The sequence below is a fragment of the Protopterus annectens genome, chromosome 11.part0 (assembly GCF_019279795.1).
Source record: "Protopterus annectens isolate FY-2018-M chromosome 11.part0, PAN1.0, whole genome shotgun sequence".
NCBI classification, from domain to species: domain Eukaryota; kingdom Metazoa; phylum Chordata; order Ceratodontiformes; family Protopteridae; genus Protopterus; species Protopterus annectens.
Window position 1 is genome coordinate 830,943,175 of NC_056745.1, and position 19,179 is coordinate 830,962,353.

At 40.7% G+C, this 19,179-nt stretch overlaps 1 protein-coding gene across 2 annotated transcripts in view; it reads right to left on the reverse strand.

The window, feature by feature from the left end:
* Window positions 1-19,179, reverse strand: part of DERA (deoxyribose-phosphate aldolase) — an 828,148-nt gene that overhangs the window by 634,240 nt on the left and 174,729 nt on the right. For both annotated transcript variants that reach the window (XM_044088239.1, XM_044088240.1), the window contains exon 4: window positions 12,095-12,190. In XM_044088239.1, the coding sequence (XP_043944174.1) occupies window positions 12,095-12,190 (96 nt within the window). The remainder of the gene's footprint in view (window positions 1-12,094; window positions 12,191-19,179) is intronic.

The following is a 19,179-nucleotide window of genomic DNA, read 5'->3' on the forward strand; positions in this document are numbered from 1 at the left end:
GCCTTGGTGACTGTTTCAAAGAAATCAACCAGGTTTAAGAGGCAGGATCTGCCCTTAACAAAGCCGAACTGGGTAGGATCCAGTGTCTGTAGGTCCCCAATATCTTTATTTATGAGGTCCATGATGATCCTTTCCATAGCTTTGCAGACCAAGCTAGTCAGGCTTATGGGGCGATAGTTTCCAGGATCCGTTGAGGCACCACCTTTATGGAGAGGGACCACTGTTGCTGTACGCCACTCTTTGGGCACATATCCTGTAGTAAGGCTGAGATTGAACAGTAGTTTTATGTTTGGGTTTAGCTCTTCTTGGAGTTCATGTAGGACGCAGCCCGGAACACCGTCTGGTCCCATTGATGCTGTGTTTTTTGCTTTGGAGAGGGCGGCTCTTACCTGAGCATCTGAGATGTCAGGGGGGCAGCACTCTGCTGGGATAGATATTTGCCCTTTTGGTGGGGAGGGGGGAGAAGTTTGCGCTGAACCTGTCAGCTAGGATGTTGGCAATATCTGTGGGTTCAGTGTATTTTTTGTCATTTTGGACTAATTCTGAGCATATCTGGGAATTACTACCCAGGTTCCTAACATAAGTAAAGAAAGCCTTGTGATTATCCTTAGTGTCCTGTGCAATTTTTCTCTCGAAGCTGGCCTTAGACAATTTTATGAGTGCCCGTAGTTTTTTGCTAATACTGATCAGTGATGCCTTCCCTTTTTGGGATTTTGCTCTATCATTTAGTAGCTTCCTCCTTCTATTGTATAGTTTGTTTATGGCTGGGGTCCACCAGACAGGACGTCTGCCTTTGGAGGATTGGGTCTTGGTTTTATTTGGGATCGCATGATCCATGCATTCCTGAAGGTGTTCATAGAATGCGTTTATAAAGGATTCTGCGGTCTGGGACGTATTTTCCACAGGCCCGGGGGCTTTGAAGGATTCCACCTCGGTTTTGAGGAGTGTGAAATTTGCTTTAGAGAAGTTTTTCACTGTGGTTTTCTGGGCAGGGGGTGGGGTCGGGATGTGAATATCCAGTGAGATTATTTTATGGTCTGATCTTACCAGTCAGGGATACACTTCTGGTCTGGAGCATAGAGTCCCCATGTTGGTGATGATCAGGTCCAGTATGTTTTTCCCTCTTGTGGGAGTAGTAACAAGTTGTTCCATAGCATTTGAGTTTATAAATTCTAGGAACCTTTGGGCTAGGGTTTTGGAGCTAGAGTAATGCTCCCAGTCTATGTTTGGGTAGTTGAAGTCGCCCAATATAATGGTGTTTGGAGAGACCTTCATATTTTCCAGTGTTCTCAGGAAGGCCGAGTGGGGTTCCTGGGTTTGGGAGGGTGGCCTGTAGCTGGCTATAAACTGGAAGGCAGTTTTACCCACTGTTAGTTGCACATGGATAGTCTCTGATGCTTCATGCTTTGCCACCAACCTGGAGGTGTGGGTATCTTTGATGAATATCGATACTCCCTCCTTTGTGGTTTGGTCCAAGTTTTGGGGCGAAAAGCATGGTATGAGGTATAACCTGGTAGTGCTGGGGTGCTCTCGGGAGCCCTGAACCAGGTTTCTGTTACTGCACAGATATCGATGTTCTCCATGGTAAGGAGAGTTTCGAGTGCATGCATCTTGAGGTTTAGACTTCTGGCGTTGAGTAGCATTACTCTTAGTTTCTTATCCCTTGTGATACCTATGGAGGTGGGTTTGTCTTTTGAGCCTTGCCTAAAAAAGGCACTATGGGGGTAGCAAGAGCCTTTGCCAATATCCGAAAGCCCAGGGGTGACAGGTGCAAGCCGTCCCTAGTGAAAATGCTAAAAGAACACATTATTGTTACACTTGGCAAGTCAAGTACCCTGGGGGGCTATCACACTGAGAACACACTCCTAAGAAGTGACCCAGTAGTTAAAGATTTGGGTACATATATAGTCAGTGGCCTAATGTTTGACCAATATGTGTCTCCAGTGTGGTAAAAAAGTCCTGCTATATTGCTCAGCTCATAAACAAAAGGATTACTTCTAAGTCCAGGGATGTCATGGCCCCCCCTTTATTCAGCCCTCATTAGGCAAGTCAATGAGTTCCATGCCCCTTTTGGCATATATCTGTCCAAGCAGACATACTTTAGACATACCTTACAAAAAGGATACAAAGCTTAAACAACATGTTCTACATGGACTGCCTCAAAACCCTATCACTATATTCGGTATCGTACAAACTGTGAACAGGTGACCTGTGTCTCGCATACAAGGCATCATCCAACCCAATACTAATGGACAAACTTCACATCAGCAAGTCAAATGGTATCAGAATTACCTGATCCAGGGACATAAACCACTTCTGCAACATTAAGAGAACAGTTTGGAGAGACAGGTACATCTCACAGAGGACACCACTGCCCTGACTCCCCATCCACGAAAAATAAAATTCATCCCTATCCACATTCAAGTGTAACTTGGATCAATAAATAAGAAATTTACCCCAGGACTGTCCCGGCAGTACTAGTGGACACAGGCAGCTCCTAAAAACTTTATACCATGCATGGGTGCCCTCTTAAAATCTATCCTAATAATTATGACCAGCATAATATATAAATATAGCTCTTGGAATGGATAAGGAGAATTTAAACACCAAACAAAACTGGATAACTTGAGCACCAAGTAGGATAATGGCAGTTAGCTTAGTACTAACTTATGAACCTACAATATCCCAGTTGTCTGTGGACATCCAGAGTATGAAGAATCATTTCTCCCTCTTTTTTTAAGTTCCGGAAAGAAAACAAGAGAAAAATAGCTGGACGCAGAGTAAACTTGGACACCACTTTAGGCATAAAGGAAGGATTAGTTCTTAAAGAAACACTATCTTTGTGGAAAATGAGATATGGTTTACCCACCATAAGAGCTTGAAACTCAAATATTTTTTCTTTCAGAAGTCAGTGCAATCAGAAAAACTGTATTCCTTGTCAAGGACCTCAAGTCAGCCTGATAAGCTGGTTCAAATGGAGAAAGAGTTAGTTTTTCTAAAACAAAATTAAGATCTCAAACAGGAACCTCCTGTTTTCTAGGAGACTTGGTATGCAACACCCCTTTCAAAAACATTTTAACATGGGAATGCGTTGATAGAGGAAGATTTGTGGGCAGGCTTGCTAAATGGCTGACAACGGAACCATGACAAAGGACTAAGAAAGCCCAGAAGATAATAGCTTACACAAACATTGCAGAACCAGAGAAACGCTAGCCTTAAAAGGGTCCTGTTTTTTGTCTTGGCACAAACTAGAAAATGTTTTCCATTTGCTAACATATGATTTCCTAGTACCATGTACCTACTGTACATCCTCAGAAAACAGGTGCCTAAAAGGTAATAAAACTATATCTAGGCAGTTAGTTGAAGTTGTTTCAAGCTGGGATGTATCAAACAACCTCTGTTATTTGTGAGTATGGCCAGTCTGTGAGGCAAGAACCACTATTACCTGGAAAGGAGGGAGTCACCACAATGGACTATGGAGGGTCCTTCTGAATCTTCAGAATGACACTGAATATGAGTGAAAAGGGTAGAATAGAATACATGAACATTCCTGTCCAAGAAAAACAGAAAGCATCTGTTACTCAGATGGATCAATTTCTGAAAGATCCCTGATTCAGTTTCCTTTTGTCAGAGTCTGTCCTGGTCAAGCTCAGCTTGTCTGCCACCAAATGTTGCTTTGTCAGGAAGCAAGATGCATGCAGAGCGACACTGTGCTGAAAAGCTATATCCCAGCTACCATGGCTAGTCTGCTACCTGTCCCCTTTGTTTATGTACCACATTACTCTGGTGTCAACTGTAATCACTTGTAATGGTCCTGGAACTCACAGATGATACAGTTGAGGGTATTTATTACTGCCAACATCTTTTTTTTTAAGTTTATGTGTTTTGGTCGGTCTTTTTGTTCCACAAATCTGGTACTTTTACTCCCATAGACACTGTTCCCCTAGCAAAGTCTGACAAGTCTGTAGTTACAGACTCTGCTGGAAGAGAAAATGGGAGACCTGGGTTCAGATAAAACTGGTTTCTAAACCAAAGAAATTCCCTTTTCACAAATCCAAAACGAATCTGAAATGTCACAGGATGATGATGTTGGGATCACACACTGATTTCAGGTACCACTGATATGGATGCCATGAATCCTAGTATCCTGAGAAATTCCGTTGCGGAGGCTCTGCTTTGAGTAGAAAAACAGGAACAGATCGAGGCATATATTTATGTTTTCCTGTGGAAGAAAAGCTCTTTGAACTGAGCTATATATGAGACACTCTAGGAAAACAATCCTGTGAAAAAGAGTCAAGCAAGGCTTTTGGATGTTCTTCTGAAATCCCAATCTATGCAGATGTCTCACCCAAATGAAAGATTCTTGGCACTTTGAAAAAGACTCTGCACAAATAAGGAAGTGGTCTATATAAGGAAAAATGTAAACACCTGGCCAGTCTGCTGTAGGCTATCACTGGAGCTAAACATTATGCATATACTCTTAGAGCAGTGGATAACTAAAAGGGTAATGCAGAAAACTGAATCTGTGATCCAGTTTCAGAAAACCTTAAGAAACTTTTAAAATCTGATGGCATAGGAATGTGATAAGCATCTTTTAAATCTAGGGTCAATAAAAAACTTAAATGGGGAATAACAGGTTGTGAAGGGATAACATTTTCACTGTAGAACTTTCATAAATTGTTTTAGAAAGGAATAATCTAGAACTGGTCTCAAAGAGGGTTCTTTCTTTGGTATTAGAAACATCTTTGAATAAAAAACCTTCACCTTTTCAAGAAGGAAGGACAGCTTTTAACACCTCAAGAGTTAACAAGATACTGAATGACAGCCAAGAAAAAAAAAACATTCGGCAGACGAGAAGGAACTGTCTGAAAAGTAGGCAAGAGATTCCCACTGCCATCTGTACTCCTGATGAACCACTCTCAGATCTATGTTTTTAAAGAGTGAAATGGAGAGAGAGATTTTGGGGAATAATTATAAGTTTGCCAGGATGGGAAGGGAGAGAATTCTGTAGACAGTCATTCAGGCTTGATAGATTGTCCTTTTTTTTCTGGGGCTCCTCCTTTCTTTTTGGTGCTCCATTGGCCTTCCTTTTAAAAGTCTGCTTAAGAGCAGCTTGCTATACCTGCTTATTTTTGTAGTTTATAAAAAGTTGCAGAGGTAGCTGTAAAACCATTGACAAATTTAGAGAAGGAATGCTAAAAAAAAATCTGAGAAACTCCCTGAATCAGCTTCCCACTCATGACATTTTTAAGGACCTCTGCAGCAAATGGTCCAAATATAACCTCTCTACCAACATTTACCAAATGCATCTAATTTTCAGCTTTTACATTCTCAGGAAGGTTTTGTGTATGGAGCCAAGCAAACTTTTGCATGAGAGTTCCAGTAGCAGCAGTTCTGAAGTGGCATCAGCTGAATCATAAACACACTTCAAAGAATGTTTGCTCACTTGTGACAAAGAAGCAATAAGATTAAAAAAGATGATTTTACCTCAGACAAGGGAAAAGAAGTCATAGCATTCCTCATATTCTCAAAAGAGTCAATCATAAACTTTAATATGTGGGTTTGACGATTAAGTATTCTAAAACTATGTGATGCAAACAAAAACACTTTTCCCATATCATTCAAAGGCTTTCCCATCCTTGTCGGGGGGGGGGGTGATTAGCATTTACCAGTTGTTTAGCAGCAGAAAGATTTACCAAGGAAATCATCACTGGGTCATATCTGGAGTTAGAAAATAAAACCTACAGGATTGAGGATTACATACAATTTATCTGCTTTCTTAGAGGCAGCAGGCTGGCTATCAGGCATGTTACAGGCTGTAATAAATACATCCTCCAATGCTGAAATTACAAGAGGACCCAGGTTCAGGAAATTCCAGCTGTAACAAATAATATTAATGACAGTGAGAAACTTATGTTCCCACTGAAACAATTGATTCATTCTGGACATGGTTTCAGAAAAAGAAAATCATTTCAAGGGAGTATAAGAGTAGTCACACTTCCTCGCAGTCAGCATCAGAAACCTGAGAAGAGAAAACAGAAGTTACCCCCTCACAATCATTTTCCTGGTCAATGTCCTGGATATCTTCAGGCAGTGAAGAATTCCTTTGTCTCTTACTAGTGACACCAGAAGTGGGAGGGCAATGAGCCTGAAGTAATTCTGAGCTAAGCCTAACACATCTTTCCTGTTCAAAGTAACTGAAACGGGAGAATATAAATAGCTAAGATTTTGCTTCTTTTTTACAGGAATGTCTAAAGAAGCAGACCTAATTTTGACAGGAAAAATCTCCATAGGGACAGGCATCCTCATCTGGCTATCAAAGAGGTAGTCATTGCTCCTTCTTCCAAGACCAACAAAAGTGGTTCTTCAATGCCCATCAAGGACACTCCCAACAGCTGCAGAGGATGTGACTAACCTTGTCCATAGTGGCTGTAGAAACACAACACCACAGGGAACCAAGGAAAAAAATAAATGGTTTGAGAAGCCAGAAATGCCCACAGTAGAGTCACCCATCTGTGGCTGATGCAAATTTGTAGCCTGCTGAAGGGGAAAGACTGCTTGGAAATTGTTTTCTTTTTGTGGCTGGATGAAGGAAGAACTGAAGAACCAGTAGGTTGTTCCATGGTGAAGTGAAAAAATATTAAAAAAAGTCAATTTTGCACCAAAAACATAAAGAGAACATTAAACACTTATCCCAGCCCCCAACAGTAATTTAACACAACTTTTAAACAGGAGAAACTAGTTTTAACTTAGTTTTAACAACTTTTTTCCTGAAAAGTGAAAAGTAATGCTCCTAGTAAAAGGTGACTAAGATAAATGACAGGCTACAGAAACACTTTTTCCTAACATAAAAATAATACCTTTACAGAAAATGTTAAGTTTCTGTCATAAAAATAAGAACTGGAAGGTTTTTGCCTCCAAAGGAAACTTATCTGCTCAGCAATGGAGAAGAGTTAGCCAAATGTTAATCTGCAAAAGCCCGCAAAAGGCACACTTTTCAGCAGTAGGAAACCTCTGAAGGGCTTGGCATCCACACCACTCTTTTTATCATCTCTGCTCAAGCTGGTTAATTGTTTGGGTGCATAGAAGGTGTCCTTAAGCTTTAGAAGCTGGCCAGCTGTTATATCCTTAGCAGGATATAACCAACATAGCTAAGGCTACTGCAGTGCTGATCAAATGAAGAACATATACTAATTATTAACAATCTTTAGTTTACTGCAAAACAATGTTTGCATATGTCACAAAAGAAAATATTGTCAGCATAGCTATCTGGAATTTTGTAAATAATTATATGACATTTGTGAATATTAATACAACTTGTATAGAAGTGTGACAGAGAGAGATACTGCTAGCACAGCTGTCTGGAATTTTGTAAATGGTTATGTGTCATTTGTGAATATCAACATGATTCATATGCTTGTGTTACAAATGTATTAGAACTGTACATCATATAAGATGGTTTGTACAGACGTGTGCTGAAGACATATGTTGCAGAGTACTACTCAGCTTAAAGATGTATCCACTGGAAAAAAAAACAGAAATGTATATAAACTATTGTAACTATGTAAATGTATATATTTTAACAGTAGGAAACTGGCACATAGAAGGTTAACTTGCAAACCTTCAGAAAAATAGTTGAAATTAAAGTATTTTATAACTGTGCCAAAAAAAGATGGTTTCAGTGCAACAGGAGACATAATGTCTAGAACTATAACTTTTTTGTATTGTCTTTAAATGTGGAGGAATGTAAATTATTTTACGACTTCCACTATTTTCCTTAGATGTAAGAGACGTCCTTGTTTATGTATTTATCACAGAGAGATGCTAAATGTTACCAGCTGCAGTGGAGGTTTTCACCTGGGATAGTCAGATGACAAGAAGTGGTGCCATGCTGCAAGTATCTCAGCAGCATTATTTGAAGTATTAATTTAAGAACTCTCTGAGAGAGGTAGTGCATTTTGTATTTTGTCTTTGACCTGACAACATCAGCTGGAAGACCCACTAACCACATCTGTCTTGCCTGACTCTGTAAGTAACTTAACTAGGGTATGTCTTGCCTGACTCTGTAAGTAACTTAACTAGGGTACAGTAATTTCTCTGAGATTCAGAAAGGAATACAGTGAAGTATAGCTTAGATGTCTTCTTTATTTATATGACACTGTCCTGCAATGTTGTTTTAAATATTTCCTGCGATTTTGAACTCTGATGTAACTGTGATTATTTATTGAGTATTTTCTTGTTCGTTTATTATTTACTATTAAATATATTTAAATCTATCATTGTGGTGGATACTTGTGAGACATATTTAAGTTCTGGGAGTACTTGCATATTTATTTGGTGACACTGTGGGCCACTCCTAATAGCCTTGCTCTTGGTCAAACTACCATTTGTATTGATAGTAACATTACACAATAAGATTGGACACCCTTTGTTAAGGGTCTTAAAGCAGCTGCTAAGAGTGACTGGTGGCAGGGGAAACTACCTTATAGTCTGGGCAGAAGGGGACATAGGTAGTAAACCTGTGCCAGCCTTTCCCAGGTGTGTGTGTGTGCAACTCAAACCTCAAAGTGTGTGTGTGTGTGTGTGTGTGTGTGTGTGTGTGTGTGTGTGTGTGTGTGTGTGTGTGTGTGTGTGTGTGTGTGTGTCAGCTACTTGGGCAGGGACACGAAGCACTGGTTGAACAGAGAGGGTGCTGGAGGCCTTGGCTTGGTCACTCAGCTGAGATCTCAACTCTATAGCTGTGCCAGTGGGGAGTCTTATTAGAGATCTGGAGAAGGAGAGAGAAACCAGCCCCAGACTGATTGTGGTCTCTGTGTGCTCTTAAGGGAAATTCCACTTGATGCAGACAGCTGCATCTGGAAATACTGTGTGTGTACCTGTCAACCTCCCAGTGTGTACGTCCCCTGCTGTTGCCAGTGGTGAGGACTGAGCCTCCTCGATTACTGGGCCAGTGGTGGGGCATCACAGCATACATGAAGATGCATATGACCAGACTTTGTGGAAATACGGATACCTAGGAATCTGTTCATTCTTTACAAACAATGAAATTCTCTTCATTGATAAAGTAGCTTGAAAGATAAATACCTACAATCTACAGAGAAAGTGATATCACTTCTGAAGCTATAATAAAGTATTTAGGTCTGCAATGAACTAAGATGTTTAACATCATCTATAATCTTAGTCTGGTCCCGAGTACTGCAGGCAGACTTAATCATCTTACTCAGCATTGCATGGTATATGCAGCACCCCTTCACAGCAAATAGGACTCTGTCCTTACACTATTATACTACATTGCTATTAACCTAAACAGGATGCCAGCTAATCAGCAGGATGACTTTTATGGATACACACAGTGCTTTGGTCTGATCATCAGGCATCTTGCCAAATACCTTCCCTATAGGTTAATATACACATTTTACATCCACAAAGTCGCATTCAACTTTCACATCCAGAAATAACCTTTCCCATTTTCTTGACAGTCTCCTTCCAGTTCCTCTGGTTCACTTTATGGTATTTAAACAGGCAGCTCATTTACCCGGTTATCAAATAAATATAAGTTAAATTAGGTCTTGAGCTGTAGGGTGGTGGTGTGGCAAGGAGTACTGTTTCACAAAGCTTGGGTCTCTATTTTGGTCCTCAGGTGGGAGGCCTTCAGTGCAGGCTTTGTATTTCCTTCTTGATTTTGCTGTTTTTTTTTACATCCTCCATCTCTCTTTTCACCTAAGATTATTTGTTACGGCTCCTTTACCTTCTGTCCACTAATAACAGTATGGGATAAGCACAACTCCTAGTTCCTTTCCAGACAAGATCATAAGTAGATTTCACAATTTAATAGTAGCCTGCAGTTGCTGGTTGGTGGGCATCTTGTCTAGGTTGACAGTCGCTCCTGTGAAGGGGTGATACATGAACAATTGAACAATGCACTGTTGATTGGGATAACTAAGGCTGCTTGCAGTACTATGAGGTCTTGTCCCACCACTGAGGTCCAAACCACAAATCAGACGACAAAGTTACGTCCTATAAGATGATGCCGATAATGCCATATCCCTAGTTAGACCCAAACTCAAAAGCAATACTAGTGAAACAGCCTTCACTAACTTGCCTCCAGCCTATGAAATCAATTGCCATCTGAAACCAGACAAGAAAGCACAATAGACAAAAACACACCAAAATAGCTTGTTCAAAGAAGCATCATGCTCTTGTTACACAGAAAAAGGGAATCTAAACATATATCACACTAAGCAGGTAGGAAACTACGCCAAGGGGTAGTAGCTATCATAGTACATAACGTCTCACCTAAAGGTCAGTACACATCATGGTATAATGTGTAAATAACCTTTTATCACTCTTACTTCATCTGCTATCATATGTTGCAAAATAGTTTCCTCCAAGTTGTTGTTGTGTCTTTCGGCTTTTCCTGGTTAGGGGTCGCCACAGTGGAACTCAGGTCCGCTAATGATTGGCAGTAGATTTTTACGTGCTGGCTTGCCGGGCCTAATGCACAACTTTCAACGAAAGAACGTCCATTCACGCATATCGCCACACAGAAGACGCTCTAAGTGAGAATCGAACAGGCAACGTCTAACTGTGAGGCAACAACGCTACTGCAGCACCACCACAGTTTCCTCCAAGTACATAGTGTAAATATAATGTCTTCAATGGTTACATGCTCTATTTTTTTTAGTCTGTGCTGCAACTGTCATCCTGTATACCAAATTCTGCAAATGTAGATATCTACATTTCTGTATATGATCAGTAACTTGTTTTAATCGGTATATTTACTTGTTTTAATTTACATTTGGTTATTATCTTACAAGTTCTTGACTATATTTCTATTTGTTCCACTGTTCTGTTTTGCACTGTTACTACAATTGTTGCCTGATGGGCCTGTGTTGTGGCTGAAAAGGGTTAGAGGACCAGTCCACCTTCCTGGTTATAAAATGTAGAACAAATAGGCCATAGTAGTATTTGTACATTCTTCCTTAAGCCTAACCAACTGTGTATATCTACAATTAATCTCAAACCTGACATATTGTATACCTGCTCTGTCACTTGTCTCTGAACCCTAGGTGGCCAATGCAACAGGACTATACCAGAATATCTTGTTTTATCCACACTTAGTATTGTTTAACATGACTAATCACCAAGTCTTCAAGTGATAAGACACCACTGGATGACTGCTTTCCTTGAGGCACTGTCAAACTGCCAAGGTCTTCACTCCCCAGTCAAGCTACCTATTGAAGAATGCGGATACAAAGGTTCTCACCCAGTACCTAATTATTCCTCTTTTCTGACCTCTTTCTCTTAATACCTCTGCCAGCTAATGTAGAAGGTTAGCACAGGAAGTTGATGACACAGCCAAATGATGTCCACCAAAGTTGCTATAAGATCTGCCAAGATTCTGCAAGTAAAAAATATTCCTATCATGCAGAAAAGCATTCCACAGCCAGCACATATTATTTTCTAAGAATAAGGCTAGTCCAATGACTCCAGCTCTAAAGTATATGAGTAATCTGTCTAAGAGGTTCATGCAGCACTAAAAAGTAAAGATAACATTAATTTACAATGGCCACCCAAACAGATGCAATTCCAAACATGTTACAGAAGAGATATGGTATAGCTGTGAGCCTGGCTGTAAATTTGCTTACATTGTTCTTGTTTTGGATAGCTGAAGTCTTAAGATTTAATCACATTATATCATATTAATGAAAATCAAGGTTTACTTGCCAGTGCAACAATTTTAATATAAGCACTAAATACATGTTTTAGCCTGTTCATCGCCTGCTCATAAGCAAAGGAACACTAAAAAGAGAAGGTAGTTAGAAGCGTTCAACACCCCAAAATGCAAGTGCAGGCTAACATGCGGTATTACCCGAAAGGAGACTCACAGAACTCATGCTGGCCACCTGCTTCTATGATGCGGCCCCTGTGAAACCATCTACAACTTTCCTCAGAACAGGGGTCACGCTTTGTCATATTCTAAAAGAACACCTCTTCAGCTCCAGGAATCCTAAAGTACTGTCACACTTTCATAATCAATGATTGAAAACACTGTAATATCTGTATATAATCAAATACTCATAAAAAATAGTACCTGAAGCTACAGGGATATTACAACCAGCAGCCTTCAGTACCTTCACAGCATCGGAGACTCTGGATGGATAGACACAAACTGCACCAGTCGTAATGCCTAAACAGAAAAAAGAAAGAGCATTAATGCTGTAGTAATTTAACATAAATGTTTTAAAGGCATACTGCTAAAATGATAACACATGACAGGCCTGATGGTTACTGTTAGGTATGAAGTTTCTACAACCCAAGTACCAATCTCAGGGTGCATAACATCATTGGAGACCAGTGACACTATTAAGATTTGTGCTGATAATATTTTAAATATATCAGTCTTGCTGAAGCCAACATTTAACACAAGATAATACAGTATTAATCACATTAATTAAGTCAGGTTGAAGACCAATATACAGCTAACATCCTAATGATACACATATTGTTCTGGTTAACTCAAGGAATGTGTGGACATCAACAGAGAGATCCTTCAAAGTTGGCAACATGGAAGAAAAGCTGGCAGCTCAGACTTAATGAAAAAAGTGTAACTGTTGCACACTTTGCAGGCAAAACTATCAGGAATAAAGTCTTTGCAGGTGACCTTAAGGAAATGGAATTGGGGGGGGGGGGGGGTGTAAAACCTTAAGTTGAATCATGCTATACCATATGAACAAGCAGTGAGACAAACGCCAATAAGCTGTTGGGGTGAACAGCACAACACGGGGGCTGGATCCCAGAGATGCTACAGTCATCCTTGTACTGTACAGAACACTGGTAAGGCCACATTTGAAATACTGTGCACAGTTACAGAAGTCATAAAGACAAAGAAGTCGTAGCCAGGAAACAGGCATTTAACTCAGCACTAACAAAATGGTAGAGAAAGACTGATATGTAAACACAGAAACAGAAACTTACCCATGTATAAATTACAACAGAAGAGAAAAACTGGGCAAGTTATAGATATAAAGTACTGCTTGCAGACAAGTAGGAGGGATCAAATTCAACAAGAATGAAAAATGGGGCAGTGAAATGGTACGGAGGCAGATGAAATGTGTGTAAGTATATAGTAACTGACTGTGTTTTCAGATGGACTAACTCCCTATATAGAGTGGGCTTCAGTACCTTTCACCCGACAGTTGCAGAGTCAGTGATCAGCATTCCCATGTTTTTTTCCTCCCCTAACTAACCACAACCAACCATCACCTGCCACCAGATCCTCTCCTTGTTCATTGGATCTAAATCCATGTCCAGGGCTGGTATTGAGACTGAAGATAGTGCTGCAGCAGCTGCATCATCTGCTGCCAGAGAACGTTTCCTAACCCCCAACCCACCCACAATAGCTTTGACAGTTCAAAAATGTCTGCCTTCATGAAGTGCATGCAGGCTTCAGTCTCCACGAATGCACAATATCCTGATCAAGTGGTATCCACTTGCAATGTGGAGGTCCCCAGACAAGTAATGCTGCTGCTACTGCAGTGAGCCTAGGCAAATCTGGTAAATATCTGGTAAATCACTGAGGATTATAAATAGGCAATAATGCTAAGAGTTTCATACTTATTCACCAGACAATGCTTATTGATACAAAATGTCTTAGTTTCTGTGTGAATTAGAGTAATATTTGTAAACTGCCCCTGATATGGGGCATTTAATTCTTCAGTATTTTGGCTTTTTCCCTGATTCTTGAGCAAAGAAGTTGAGAGATATGCTTGCCAAGACATGACAAGGTACCTGTGGCTCGTTTTTAACACTCACTGTGGTAATAAAACTATTCGGGCTAAAAATGTACATTTTTTCATTGTGCACTGTCATTTATAGCTGCACTCCTCAGCCATAAATCTATTTAGCCTTTTGTAGTCTGAAAGTAAAGAAACCTGATTAACCACTGACAGCAACATCACCATTCCTCTCAACCTGCAGACACTGAAAATAGGAATAAAGGACCTTAAAAGTACGAACACCCCAATACAAATCCAGGCATCTAATTAGCATAAAATATGAATACAAAATAGCACATAACTCTTCCCAGTTCCAGTAGGAATGTGGGATACTACTCAAAACACATTTAAAAAGCAGAGAGTGACAAAATGATGGAACAATATAAGCACATTATCAAGAAGACAGTGCAAAATCTATAGACTTCAATGAAGTGTGTTGCAAAGTTCTACCACAGAAGGTCATTTATTTTTGTCTCAGAAAAAGGCAGATATAAAATGTGTACTTCTGTCCTTAAATTATTGCTGCTTCAAGACTGTTGGTCAAGTGCTGTGCCTTTCTGTGTACTAGACAGCTTCAAAAATCAGATGTGATGACAGGGATTCAAAAAATTGTATGAATGAGTATATCAAGTGTGAAAATAGGAACATATCTTCAAAAATTGGAATATACTGTGCAGGGTAAATCATGCCTGAAAATAGGAATCCTCCTCCAAAATAAAGACAGTTGAGAAGTCTGAACATAACTAATTTTCTGAGTTTTGTCAGCCATAAAATACAATACTACAACTAACTCAGGGAGGGAAGGAAGGCAGAACATAACTTGAATATCACCAAATTCTACTTTATTCAAAAGCTTTATCTCAATTTCTTTTTTTATATTTCTGCAAATATGTTTTACAAGTTATGTAATAAATTTGCAGGAAACAAATATCATTGCAAACCAATTGCTGATACCTTCTTGGGGATTCTCAAACTTAATAGTATTTCTCAGTTCTTACATTCTAAGTAATTGGGACTGTAAACTGACCACAGTGACTAGGCAGATTAATTTTATCAAATGACATTATGGACAAAAAGAAGCTTTCTAAGAAAACAAAATCATGCCAAATGTCTGCCCCCACAATCAACGCTATAAAAAATGAACATTAAAGATAACTACTTATTGTGCTGCACGCCAGGCTGGCTTGTGTAGAATTTAATGAAAGATTTTTTTTTTCAGTTTCTACCTGTAGCAATCCTTTAATAAGTATTTCTTTAAAAACTTCAGTAAAACACTGTGCTTTCTTTTTTTATTGAAGAAATGAAATCCAAATAGAAATTCTGCAAGATCACCACCTATGGATAAAGAATAACTTAACTGAATTAATATAATTTCATCCTATTTTCCTCCCTCGAATGCCAGATGGTTCAAATAACTACCCATCTCAGCAGGACTTCTGTCTGTGCAAGGAACTGTAAATTAGATTAGACACCTTGATGGACTAGTGACTGGCTGACAAAAGGTGACTACAGACAGGTGAAAATCCTCAAGTGAACTATAGTTCTGACAAATGCATTGTTTGGTACTAACAAACCTTTGCTATACAAGACTCACTCAGCACACTGTGAAGAATACAGACAGGCAATAAAAGAGAGGACTGCTGACAGCTGTAATGAGAAACTATAGCATATTTTCTTAATGCCAGTCACCCCTTGCATATTAAATGTCAGTAGTGATGCAGATCATGAGACCACATCCACTGTCCATCACTGTGGGCACTTGGATATCTGTTATGTCTTACATAATAATAGGGCCATCTTAAGCAGAGCAGAAACAACTTCCCAGGGAAGCGGAAGGAAGATAGGTCCAAAAAGGCAGAGCTCAAAAGGTTGAATCCTAAAGCAATGAATGTGACAGAGGAGGCTTGACTCTAAGAGTACCTGTCCAGGCAGTACTGACAGACTGTGGCACAAATGTACCACAGCAGGCACATTCTTGAAGAAGAAAACAGAATTTGTTAGACCTCCTGGTGATGTGGTCCTTGAGTGCACTACATAAGGAGTCAGAAGTCACCTGATGATAAAAAGTAGTGCAGTTAACAATCCACAGCCAGACACTCCTTAGCAGAACAAAGGAGATGAACAGCTGATCTAGCTACCTGAACTGATACACCTTCACCAGGTAAAAGCTAAACTAACAATATGTGTCAAAGATAGGGACAGCATTCTCCTCAATGAAGTCTGCCTCTGGAATGAAAAGAAAAGAGTGAAAAGACTAGTTTAGAAATAACTTAAAAATACTTTCAGAAGGCAATGTGAGTTAGTCCTGTGAGACACTAATTTTTGCAAAACACCAAGTACAGGACTCTAGAAATAATTTGAGTTAGTGCTGTATGATATTAACTATGAACAACAAAGTAAAGTTCTAACAAACAAAATACTTTACTTTTATAAACATATGGGAAGGAGTAATGGCCAGCAAAGCAGCACCATGAAGACAAATTTCATTTCTGCCAAACTAGCTGGGTCAATAGAGGATAAGCAAGCCCATCAGCCATGAATTTCAATTCCTAAGGACACGTTTTTTTCAAAGGTGAATAAAAAGCAACCCCAGCCCCCCCCCAATGAACTACCAATCGGAACTCAAATTTTGTTATGTGTTAACCTTCCTTTAAAAGCTCCACTTGCTCCACATCAGGAAATCCCCTAAATTGGTCCCCCCAACCCATCAATAAGACATCTATAATCAGAACCTGTGACATGCTTAACAGTACAAGCACGAAGAATAAGACAAGTAGCCATCAGCCCGCCATTCCACAGCATGTTGACAGAAATCCTACAACAGAAGATTTGTGACAGTATAATAACTTTGCAACCAATGTCACCTCACAGTTCAGTGAAACATTCTCATTCAATGATGGGTCAATGTGACAGTGAAGTCTGTGGCTGCTAGGAAGTGCAAGAGGCCCACAAGGGTATAAGATTCAACCTACCTCTGCTTCCTCACCCAGGGCACCACAAAAGGTTTGCAACTATATTTTACATACTGCATGTTTCTGTGCTTTTCTATTAATTTTTTTTTGTTTTGATGGGGTCTTTTATCATCTGTTGTGAGAATTTTACTTCTGTTTCTGTGTCCAAAGCACCAAGATCATAATTCCCTGGGCTGCCTCCACAGGCAGGAAAGTACAGTTGTGTACAGTTACCATAAATGTAAATGTCCGCGTGTATTCACTGTTGCAGTCATCACCTTCTGTGTTATCCCTGCTGTGGTAGCCCTCGGCCAACCCCAATACCAGAGTCAATGTTTTTCTGCTTCTGCTGCAGTCGCCTGTAGTCTGACATCAGGTCATCAGTGCTATAAAGCAAGGCAGCCGACATCATTACATCAGTTTTTCTTGCCCTAACCCATCAGAAGCACAAGGAAATAAGGTAAAGTGGTCCTGGTGAATATAAACCACCATGGGAAGCTTATGTCCCCCTGGGGGAAGAAGATATAAGGGGGATGGAGGGAAGGAAACCAAGACTGCAACAGTGAATATACTCGAACATCTACATTTATTGTAAGTGTATACAACTGTACTATGTTTTTTGTGTTTCACTGTTGCAGTCATCACCTGTGGGACGATTCCCAAAGCTGAGCAGAGGGGTGGAAGGATAGGTTAGAGCCCTAGGCATGGGTCAGCAAGCCCTGCAAAACTGCAGAGGCAAACCCTGCCCTAGACTTAGAAAAAAAGAGGTAGGTGGTAATGCTTTGTAAAAGTATGGACAGAGGTCCAGGTGGCAGCTTCCAAGATGTCCCTGGTAGGGACTCCTCTGAGGAAGGCTGTGGAAGTGGAGGCTGCCCTAGTGGAATGGGTACGAATAGACTTGGGGGGGGTTCCCATGTAATCTGTAGCAGAAATGGATACAGTGTGATATCCACTTGGAAATGGTTTGCTTGGAAATAGGCTTCCCCTCTGCCCCTGGGGCAAAGCTGACAAGAAGCTGGTCTGTTTTTCTAAAGGGTTTAGTATGGTCCAGATAGTATCTGAGCTGTCTGTGCATGTCTAGCGAGTGCAGAATTCCTTCTCCCTTGTTTTGAGGGTTGGGAAAGAAGGTGGGGAGGTGTATAGCCTGGTTGAGGGTCACATCAGATACCACCTTGGGTATAAAGGAGGGGTTAGTCTTCAGGGAGACCCTGTCTGCATGGAAAATAATGAAGGGTTCAACAGCCATGAGTGCCTGAAGTTCTGACACCCTTCTGGCTGAGGTGATATCTAGTAGGAAGGCAGCCTTCCAGGAGAGGTATTTCAATTCTGTTGAAGCAGCAGGTTCGAAAGGAGGTAAGGTTAGTTTTTCTAAAACATAATTCAGGTCCCAGGATGGCATGGGAGACCTTCTGGGAAGTCTGATATTAGAAGCCCCTCTGAGAAATTGTTTAATCAAAGGATGAGGGAAGAGGGGTAGGTCTGAATCGTAATGGGCTGAAATGACTGCAGCATGGATTTAACAGAAGAGAAGGAGAGGCCACTTTTGAGCAACTCAGCTAGGTAATCCAAGATAAGAGGGATGGAAGGATGTGAGGTACTGGCCCCTCTGGACTGGCTCCAGGAACAAAATTTTTTCCATTTCCCTGCATAAGATTTTCTGATGCTGGGCCTTCTGGCCTCTGTGATAATGTCTGGGACCCGTTTGCTTAACAGGAACTCTGTCAGCTTTTAAGGTATAAGCCATGTTGAAAGATTGACAGTCTGCAAGTCTGGATGCAGTATCTCCCCCCTCACCTGGGTCAAGAGGTCTGAGATCAGGGAAGCTGCTTGGGGGGGCTGTAAGGTCAGGCTGCGCAGTAAGGGGTACCAATGCTGCCTGGGCCAATATGGAGAAATGAGGATGGCCTTTGGTCTTGCCTCCCTTATTTTGATCAGTATCTTGGGAATTAGAGGCAGAGGAGGGAACGCGTACACAAAGAGGGAGTTCCAGGGGAAGGGCAAGTCATCCACCTTCCACACTAGGAGGTGATACTCCCTGGTATAGAACTTTTGCAGCTGGTAGTTGAGGTGTGAAGCAAAGAGATCCACCTCCAGAGTCCCCCAATCCTGAGTGATTTGCAGAAGGATATCCCTGTGGAGTTGCCATTCGTGTGGGTCCATTAAGTTTCTATTTAGGTGGTCTGCCACGGTGTTGTTGACCCCTGGTAGGTATTGGGAAATTAAGTGTAGCTCCATGGAGTCGGCTGTCAGCCAGAGGTTAATAGCTAGCCTGCACAGAGGGTAAGACTGGGTCCCCCCGTTTGTTGATATACCACATTACCATGGTGTTGTCTGTTTTTATAAGGAGGAACCCTGGCCTGAGATGGGGTTTGAAGGATGTCAGAGCCTTTTGTACTGCCATCATTTCTTTCTGACTGATGTGTAAGGGAAGGTGCTGGGCATCCCAAAGA